The sequence below is a fragment of the Sceloporus undulatus genome, chromosome 4 (assembly GCF_019175285.1).
Source record: "Sceloporus undulatus isolate JIND9_A2432 ecotype Alabama chromosome 4, SceUnd_v1.1, whole genome shotgun sequence".
Taxonomy (NCBI): domain Eukaryota; kingdom Metazoa; phylum Chordata; class Lepidosauria; order Squamata; family Phrynosomatidae; genus Sceloporus; species Sceloporus undulatus.
Window position 1 is genome coordinate 140,073,691 of NC_056525.1, and position 10,203 is coordinate 140,083,893.

Here is a 10,203-nt window from a genome sequence, read left to right on the forward strand (position 1 = left end):
GTAAATGTGTTTTGGATTACCGTGCTAGTTTTACTTACCAGAAAGTTATTTAAATATTTACAAATGCTTCCTATCTTCCTGCAGAATCACTGTGCTCTGAGGACCAATCAATACACTGTTCTCCCTTTTCTCTGTAACATATAGAGAAGACAGTACATAAGTACACCCACTCAGGCCTGCTCTGTTAGCCTCTGGTGAGCCTCCATTAAGACTGTCATGTTAGCTTTCACTCTCAGTCACCTGTGGCTTATGTACCTAAGACGAAGACCATATGCCGAAGATGGCATATATTATTTTGGTAGTATTGATGCATGTGTGGGGAGGGAATCATATGTGTGGGTGACTAGATATATTGCAAAATAAGAAACAGAGAGCCAGCATGGTGTAGAGGTACTGTCCTTGTAGCAAAGAATATCAACAGCACACTATTTTTAAAAGTCAATCCTTGACAAAGTAATTTTTTATTTTCCCCCAATCTAATATAGCATGATAACACTGGTTACAAAGTAAATGATAAGCAATAAGAAACAGTTAGAAAGCATCTTTTAAAGAATACTATACGGATTTACTTGTTTCAAACAAGTATATGTAAGTATTTCGGAGTTAGCAGAAACCTCATTCTTGTGAAAACATCTGAATTATTGCTCTTCATAAAAAGGGGAAAATATCTTCAGAACGGCAGCTTGTTTTCCTGGTCCAAAATAAACAGGTTTACTCGCAGTTGTTTTTGAGCAAGGAAATGCGGTTTAACCAAGGAACACTGTACACCTCAAAATTGCAAGTCACATGCTGTGGAAAGAAGAGAAGAGAGTAGTGAGAAACCATGAATACGATCAGAAATAAAACATAGGTTGCATCTGCACTGCAGATTTAATTGTTTGACACCATTTTAACTGCCATGCCTCAATGCTATGGAATTCTAGAATTTGTAGTTTTGTGAGATCTTTAGCCTTCTCGTCACAGAGCTCTGGTGCCACAACAAACTATAAATCCCAGGATTCCATAGGATGGAGCCAAAGCATTTAAAGCAGTGTCAAACTGCATTATTTCTGCAGTGCAGATGCAGCCACAGCTTCAAGGCAGTGTTAAGGTAGTCGAGGACCTGGAAATGTTCTAAAAACAGGATCCCACTGGTGCACATACATGAGTTCCCCTTTCAGGCCTAAGGCAGGAGGCAATGGCTCTGGACATTCTTCTGTTCTAGGTTCCTGCTGGTGTGCCTGGGGTAACAGTCTCAGACATTGATACAAGCTGCTTCTTAAAACTTGTTCTGCAGCTGGGAGCTGGCTAGGTAGGGTGAGTGGTAAACTCTACCAAGTTACAGGGGGTTTGTGGGAGCAGAGATCTACAGTGCTCCTCTCCCAAGGAACATTTCTGTCTTGACAGCACTGCTGTACAAGTGTGTGAGGGTGCATGTACGCACTTGCATGTGTGTTCACATGCATACTCACTTGCAAATATACCATCTTCAAGTATCTTGTTAAACTAGATCACTTAATTTGTATGTTTAATATGGAAACTATGCTTCTGTTAATGCAAGCTAAAATAGAATTCATCTTCTTTGCTGCAGCTTCACACTGCTGGATCATGTCAACATGTATTGCTGGAACCAAGTGTCCCCCATCCTATACCTGTGCATTTGTTGTTGTTTTTCTGTGGCCTAAATACAGAATTTTGCATTTGTCTTTGTTGAATTAAATTTTATTCATTTCTGCCCAGACTGCTAGTTTATCTAGGTCCTTTTGATTTCTGATCCTACCTTCCAATGTGTTAGCCATTTTTATGTGTCTGTCCTCTGCAAAACCTGATAAAATCTGTTGGGGGCTGCAGTTCAACAACACCTGGATTATACTTTGTTTTAGCTGGATAGATTCCTGGGAACTGGCTTTTTATGCCGTTTGTTTTATATCCACAATACAGCAAGATGCTATGATGATGCTGACCTCAAGGTGTTTGTATAGTATATGCAGTCAAATTATACTTTGTATGCAGAGATACTGTATGCATAGGTATGGTGTCTGCCTACACACACACACACACTTGCAGCCCATCTGAGATTTTTGTTTTCTTTTAAAACTTTCAAGTATAATCATTTACTTTTCCGCATAGGAGTTAGTGGTAATCATTCCTCATCCCGCTCCAAAAAGGCAAAGGGAATCTGTGGGGCACCACTCTAGTTGGGGATCAAAATGCTCCTTTTCTGTTGTGAATCCAGATTCTATGAATCAAGATTTTTGCTGCATTATCATAAGATCTAAGGCCTATCCAAAGAGCCAACTGTGACAGAACACTGTGATTTGTCAAAGAGAGAGAGAAACACACAAACTACTGTAAATGCAATTCACTTCATGAAAGTCCTATTGCTTTCAATGAGAGAGGTTAAGCCTATGCCTGACTATTGAGACTAATGGACCTGAAGTGCTTAATTCTAACTGGATTGTAACCCAAATTATTAGCAAACATGAATACGCATGGACATAAAACCTATACAGTAGTTGAAACTTTAAGAGTTACAGTTCAGGTTCAAGGGTAACTTTCAAGGTTGTAATATTTGTAACATTTGTAAGTGCAACTGCAACTGTAACATTTGTCAAATTGTAAAATTTGACAAAGAATAAAGCTAAAATGCTCATGGACTTTTGTACTTGGATTTGCATGGCTGCTAACTGTTACAATGACAATACTAAAAATATTTACTAGAAAGTAAATTATACTGAAAAGAAGGATGAATTCTTTCCAGTTAAAATGGATAAAGCTGCACTGCATATGTGTAAAGTTCAGGATTTTTAAAATAAAACACCCACAAGTGTTTTAGAAGAGGAGAAATATCACAACCATCATAATTACAAATGGAACAAACAATTATCACAATTGATGTTGCAGCTGCTACAACAAAGGAACTTGGACTAGTTTGGGAAAGAAGGCTTTTGTTCTGTGCTTAAGGGGAAGTCTTCTGACTCACTAAACAGCTGATCTAAGAGCTTTTGATTAGTCAACATTCCTCACTAAGAAAAAACACACAGAGACTCTTGTATGCTAAACAGAGCCCTCTGCAACCCAGTGTGTTTCCCCTTTCAACATTTGTTGACTGTAGCTAAAAAAAGATTTTAGCTATCTTAAGTAATCAGTCCATGTTGACCAGTCTATGTACTCATGTGGCTGAAACAAAATGAAGGGGAGGGCAGTGGGAGGAGGACAAGATAGCCTTGTGATATGAAAGCACAGAAAAACCATGGCTCTGGCCTAGGTATCTCCACCATCAGCCACATTAAGTAGATCTGATTTTCAATAGTGTAAGTTAGTAGAAACAAAAGCCACAGAAATTTCACTGGCATTTAGTGGGGGAATGCTACAGTGGTTCCTAGGACTAAGCACAAAAGAATTTATTGTTCTGAATGGACATGTTTAGTATTGCACTATATATCAAAATGCTTTTCTTTGGAAAAGAGGACCTTTCTTAGGGTGGGGATGGAGACAAGAAGATAGTTATCTACTCTGTATATGTGTGTGTGTTGTATGCCTTCAAGTTGTTTTTTGACATATCGTGACCCTAAGGAGAACCTGTAACAGACTTTTCTTGGAAAATTTTTGGAATTAGTTTTCTTCTTTGGAACTACTTTTCACTTGTGTGGTTGTTGTTTTTTTTAAGTAGTGCTGTAATTCCAGGGGAACAAGCCCTGCCCAATATTAGGTAGCTCTGTAAATCACCAGATGGAATCAAAAGGAGTTTTTATGTGTCATTTTATATAACATTGTGCAATTTATATAACATTTCTGTGAACATCACCCCTCCTCTAACTGCCATCATCACTGCTGTCATTTGCATGTCTCAGTGATGCTTAGTACTGTTAAACATTGTGTTTTTTTCTTGTAGCTGTCATTTCTGTCACATACCTTAGCCAGTTCTGGTGCTTCATGGAAGGCACAGTTCTCCAGGCTAGCTGCTGACTTAGTACAAGTTGTTCGCCCCACTTTAGCAGTGATAATATATTTGATTCCAGCAACAATCTGCAAAATGAAACAAAGACTGTTTAATAAACCGAATGTTCAGTTACGTCATTACCTGCATCTTAACTGCATAAGAAAAGATGGGATTCAGCAGATTTGTAAATTGCACCAGAGTGTGATAGCCCTCCACACCACCCCAAGAATGCCATTCTAAATAGTGTCATTTGCCCATATGGAAATAAAGTTAGTGTCGAGGTCTAGCCCCCTGAACACCTCTTCCATGTGGATAACAAATTGATATCAATGGGATATATAAAAGCATGCAGCCGTGAGGGTGCCCCAGTGAGGGAAATTGCCTTGCCATATAAGGAAATCTGGTAAGCACAGCATAAGGGAGCTGAAAGGCACATAGACAGGACAGGTCAACTGAGATCAGAATCAGCATAATCCCTGCATCGACAGGAATGATGGTGGGTGATAGACCTGGTACAGTTCATGTGTAAGCATCAGGTCTATAGCCCACCATCCAAGTACACTCCCCCCCAGAAGCGATACTCTTTTGTCCAAGGACATTTGCACTGATTATCCAGCCATTTTTAACTTCCGTGCTCTTTCTTCCCTCCTGGAAATCTTTTCACCTTTTGAAATCTGCCCCAGGATATGGTTTGCCCTATAAATATGCCTGCCAAAGCATCCCCAATTCAGTCTCATTTGGGATTCAGACACTCTGTCCATATCTCACCTGGCTCCTCAGCATAAGCTGGCCATGGTCCCAAGGCAGCTACTGAGCCATTTTCATTGGGCACCATAAGACACAGAAGCATCTTTTGTGTGTGCCTTTCCATTCAGACACTAGCTACAATGTGGACTTCGTCATGAATGGCTGGGTCAGAAAATTCGCAGTAGACACAACTGGAGTTAATGTACAAGAAGAGAACTAGGGAACTGTAATGGAGGTTTCTGGATACAGTAAGTTCCAATTCAAATCTCTATTAAGCTATGGATTGGACTAAGTTGCTTCAGGAAACTACCATCACTTGACCTAACCTATTTTACAAAAGTGACAACAGAGCTTGGAAAGGTTTCTAAGCTCTGTATTACATAAGGATAAAATAAATAAATCCCTACATTCAATTTCTAGTAGGAAGGGAGAAATGAATAAATTTACCCACTGCAGTCTTTGCCCTCAGAAGACCTATATCAATGATAAGAGGGTGCTGCAAGTTGCAATCTGTCACTCAGTACTAATAAAGTTCAATAATTTTCACTGATGCATGCCACTTACAGTATATGACATGTGATAGCAGCCACTAGCTTAAAGAGCTTTACTAAACATTGTGCAAAATTCCCTGAAGATTATCAACCACAAGGTGGAACCTTCAGGTTCAGAATCAACATTCCTCTGAATAACAGGCAGAAATGTGAGGTGGAAAATTTTCTGATACTGTATTTTTCCATGCAATTTTTTTACACCATACACAGACACATTTGTTTATCTATAACTGTCTGGGCTTTTGTACTGCAATCAACCATGTTAGGTGGGCTAAATATGAGATATGCATACTCCTAGTACTGAAAGGAACAGATTCACAAATGAACATACTTCTAAGCTTGTTTTTATTTCACAAAATCTTCTGCTTCTTAATCATTCAAAATGTGATAAATTGTCTGTGCCCATAGAGGATTGTTCAGATAAATTTTATTAAATCAGCTTTTTTTCTCAGTTTGAAATGGAACTGATATGTAGTTCAAAAAGTGAGTGAATGAAGCTGAAGGTACTAGTTATAGTTCAGCAAAAGAATGATCAACTGTTGATATAACACATCATATACAGCTCTCTTTAAGTATACGTCCTTAAAAATGTGTTTGGTCTTTGCTTTGTATTTCTTAACTGTAATGGGCATACTGTGTTATCCCTTTTAATTTGGTCTCTGTTGTGCACTCCCCAACTGAATGGACATACTGTGATTTCTCTTTTAATTCCATTTTTCAAAACTGCCTCGGTGTTTTAGATTATTCGTCTGTCTATTGCAGAGCTTAGAAAAGTTATCTTTCTGGACTAGAGTTCTCAGACTCCCCATCAAACAAGGTCACTGGGCATGCCAGCCAGAGGATTCCAGGAGTTCTCATTTTAAAAAGTAACTTTTCCAAGAGTTGGCCTATTGATATGTCCTGCTGTAAACAGGAAAACATGCACACTGCTTCTGACAAAGCTGGGACCTATTTAGCCCTGTTAGACTTGCCAGTTTGCATGGTCAGCCCCACTCCAAGGGGATGGACAAAAGCCACTTTGCTCCAAATTGCATGCCAGATACAAGAAACATACTTCTTTAAATTTCAGAACTGTATAAAACATACAGTTAAAAATAAATGAAGTCAGGGTGGGGAGGAGAAGAGAAACTGCTTCTTCAGCCTCAGAGATTAGAAACAGAAATGAAACACAAAGGGGGTCTGACTACACAGCAGATGGATGACTCACAGCCACATCTTCCTTTTATTTTGTCAAGGCCAACTACTGCTTCTGACAAACAAGACCAGCTGACAAACAATCAGCAGTTCACCAAATTGTGTTAAAAGTGGCAGAGTTTGCTGGTTCTGTTTAAGTGAACATGTGAGGAGGAGGAAGTGCAGCATTCTCTCCTAGAGCATTCATGCACTTTTTAAAAAGATCAAGTTGGTCCCCCTGTAAGGAAGGGAGAAAGACAAAGTCAGGTTATAGCTCCTGTGCTGTTCCAAATTCCTTTCGAAATCTTTAAAAGAGCTGGCACAGCATGGTTTCTAGCTGGAATATGCCCAAAGACTGTAAGCAGCATATCTGAATTAGTACTGCTAAAGTGGAGAAAGGAACAGAGGAGGAGTACTTTGTCCTAAGTAGGTCAAGAATGTTCCAGCAAACAACCCACAATCTGGGCTAGCATTTACATGGGCAGAAAAATAAGGCCTCTCCTCTTTTCAATTACTTATTTCCTGGAACACTGCAGGGGTGCAGAGGAGAGGAAGGAGGAGAGTTGGTCCCCAGCACATAATAACAAGTCTACTTCTGTTCTCCTGATGTCTAGGACTGCCAAGTTTTCTCCCAGCTATGGTCTTGTGCCTTTAATAGCAGTCTAGTATGCAGAAGTTTAGAGCCAGCGAGGTGTAGCATCGGACTAGGATTCCAGGATACCAGGGTTTGAATCCCCACCTGATCATGGAAATCCACTGGGTGACTTTGGGCATGTCACATTATCTCAGTCTAAGAGGAAGCCAAAGACAAATGTGAACAAATCTTGTGAAGCAAACCCTAGAGGAAGGTCACCCTAAATAAGAGTCGACTTGAAGGCACATAACCACAACATGCCAAAAATTTAGAGAGAAAACTTCCCCACCAACAATGCCTACTAGAAGCAAGAGTGAGTTGTATTAAAGTTGGCCCTCTGTATTCACAGATTCCATATCCTTGGATTCAACCAACCATGGTTTTAAAACATTCATTAAATCATCATCATATAAAAAAGAAAGCTTGATTTTGCCATTCTGTATAAGGGATGCCATTTTACTATGCCACTGTATATACTGGAACTTGGACATCCTCAGATTTTGGTATCTATGAGGGTCCTGAAATCTAACCCCAGTGGATACAAACTGCCCACTGTATTTCTATATTTTGAGTCACTGTTAATGGCACAGGATCAAAAAGGGAGTGAGAAACAGGACAAAACTCAGAGAGACTTCTCAAGACATTAGTGCTTCAGCTCATTGTCACTGGACTTGTTTCAGACTCCAGTTACAAAGGTCTCAGGCAGCAGAACTGTGGGAAAAACTCAGCAGAAGGCAGCTATTTATGCTGATACATCTTAATGTGATTTTTCAGGGCTGGCACTGTGAGATGATCACTGCAAGCAAAAGATGAGGGGGCAGCAAGTTGTTCTTCTTTAATGTAACTGAACGTTTACTTTCAGGATTAATGAGTGCCAGATAGGAGCTTTTCTGTCTCAGATGCCTAAACAAGTTGCCCTTAATTTTAAGATTGGGGGGGGGCAGGTTTGAGGAATTTGCCTCTAGCAGCCAAATGTCTGAGCACCTAAGGCTTGGGCACTACAATGTCTCCCAAACTGTCTGTTTCCAGAAACAAAACCAGCAACAAGGCTAGTGAAAAGGGTGGGAAATAAATAGCCAGGTATCTGATACAAAAGAAAAGTGAAGGACAGCAAATTTGAGAGCAAGGAAGTTTTACTGGCCGTTGGGTGAACCAAAAAGAAAAAGATGGTCTCCGCTCCATGCATGAGGAAATAGACTCTAGTCTATGAAAGCTCATACTACCACTTCTTTCTTTCAGTTAGTCCCAATAGTGTTGCAAGTTCCTTTTCCTTACTGACTTTGCAGACTAACACAGCTAGGTTTTGGAATTCTTCCTGCAAAAAATGTAGCCACCATTTCATAGATATAATCATTCTGATTAGTTCTGTCTTATTTCCCAGAGTTGATATAGTTCTGCTGTATGTAACCTTGCCCCCTTCTTGTCTAGTGTTGATGGATACTTTTCAATTTGTGCACTCTGAGGATGTGGACAGAGGATTAGACTCACCACATGTATACTAGACCCTTGCCCTTCCAAGCTTATTGAACAGGACAGAGGAGGACTTGCTGAGCAGGTAAGGAAAGCAATTAATGCTTCTTTAAAACAAGGCAGCCCAACACACCTGAAAGCAACTGTATTAAGATCGCTTCTGGAAAAAAAATCCTGCCCTGGATCCTGCTATACTAGACAACTATAGGCCAGTCTCTTAATCCTCCATTTCTGGACACGATACCAGATTAATTGATGGTATCTCAAGTCTGGGGCTTCCTGGATGAGAAGGATTATCTAGAAATCCATATCAGTTTGGTTTCAGACCTGGTTATGGGACAGAAACAGCTTTGGTCACCTTGGTGGATGAGCTTGGAGAGGGCGAGTGCATCCCTGTTGGTTCTGCTGAACCTCTCAGTGACTTTTAATACCATCAGTCATGGGTCACCTCTCTAGGATGAGGCTTGGCAGTACTGTTGTTCTCAGAGGGTAGTGCTGGAGGTTTCTATTTCCACTCATTGGCCATTGGCCTGCAGTGTCCCTCAGGGTTCAGTCTTGTCCCCTAAGCTATTTAATATCTACATGAAACTTCTGGGATTTTCCAAAACCTCTGTCCAGAGTTTTAGAGTTCAGTGTCACCGGTATGCTGATGATACCCAGCTCTATCTCTCCTTTCCACCTAAATCCATGGAAGAAGTTCCTGCACTAAACCAGTGCCTGGCAGTTGTAATGGACTAGATGAGGGCAAAAAATCTTAATCTAGACAAGACAGAGGTGCTCCTGGTCAATCAAAAGGCAGATCTGGGAATAGGGATTCAATCCAGTGTTAGACGCAGCTACACTTCCCCTGAATCAGTAATGAGATCTTGTAGCAGCTTTGAGATTAACTGAAAGAAAACAGTGGGCAGCATGAGCTTTTGTAGTTGCTGCCAACTTCTTTCTTTTTTCCCAGTTAGTTTCAAAGGTGCTACAAGATCTCTCTACATACTGATTCTACAGACTAACACAGCTATGTCTTTGAACTCCCCCTGAAAATGTAAGTTTACAGTTTCGAGGTACTCCTGGACTCAGCTATGAACCTGGAGGCCCAGGTTTCAGCAGAGATCAGGAGTGCTTTTGCAGTTAAAGCTAGTGTGCCAGCTGCACCCAGCCCCAGCGGTACATGCCTTGGTTACATCAAGTGTGGAGTTTCTTCCTTCTCGTACCCTCATTTTCTAACTTCTTTTCCTGCCCCTCATTCCAACCTTCCTCCTTCTTCTATCAAAGTACGAAGCAATTTGGTAAGAGAGTGATAAGAGGTGAATAAAGTATGGCAATTAGATGAAGGGTTAGCATAGGCTTTCCTCTGTAGAAAGTGGTTGGATGAATGTGTAAGAGCTCCAGTGGGATTGTAGTGAGAGAGAGTGTTATGACTAGGGTATATTGCTGTGTTGTATCAGTTTATCGGCTGTACTCTGCGATTGTCTATCTTGTTTATTTCAAATAAAGATTAATTAAAAAAGAAAATAAAAGTGTATAACTTCAGTTTGTGCCTGAGAGAGTGTAAGTTACTCATAGGTCGGAAAGGACTGGAAGACACACAACAACAACAACAACAACACAACAATAATATAATATAATCTATAAATAATATAATCATATTATTTCTTTGATAATTGAATAAATAATATTTTTAAAATATAATCTATAAAGAAATAAATTAAAAA

The 10,203-nt window shown here is 40.0% G+C and overlaps 1 protein-coding gene across 1 annotated transcript in view; it reads right to left on the reverse strand.

Moving 5' to 3' along the window:
- Positions 1–428: 428 nt before the first annotated feature.
- Positions 429–10,203, reverse strand: part of CST3 (cystatin C) — a 10,849-nt gene continuing 1,074 nt past the window's right edge. The window contains exons 2-3 of the mRNA XM_042465654.1: positions 3,895–4,008; positions 429–789 (exon numbers count right to left, since the gene is read on the reverse strand). Of these exons, the coding sequence (XP_042321588.1) occupies positions 712–789; positions 3,895–4,008 (192 nt within the window). The 3' untranslated portion in view covers positions 429–711. The remainder of the gene's footprint in view (positions 790–3,894; positions 4,009–10,203) is intronic.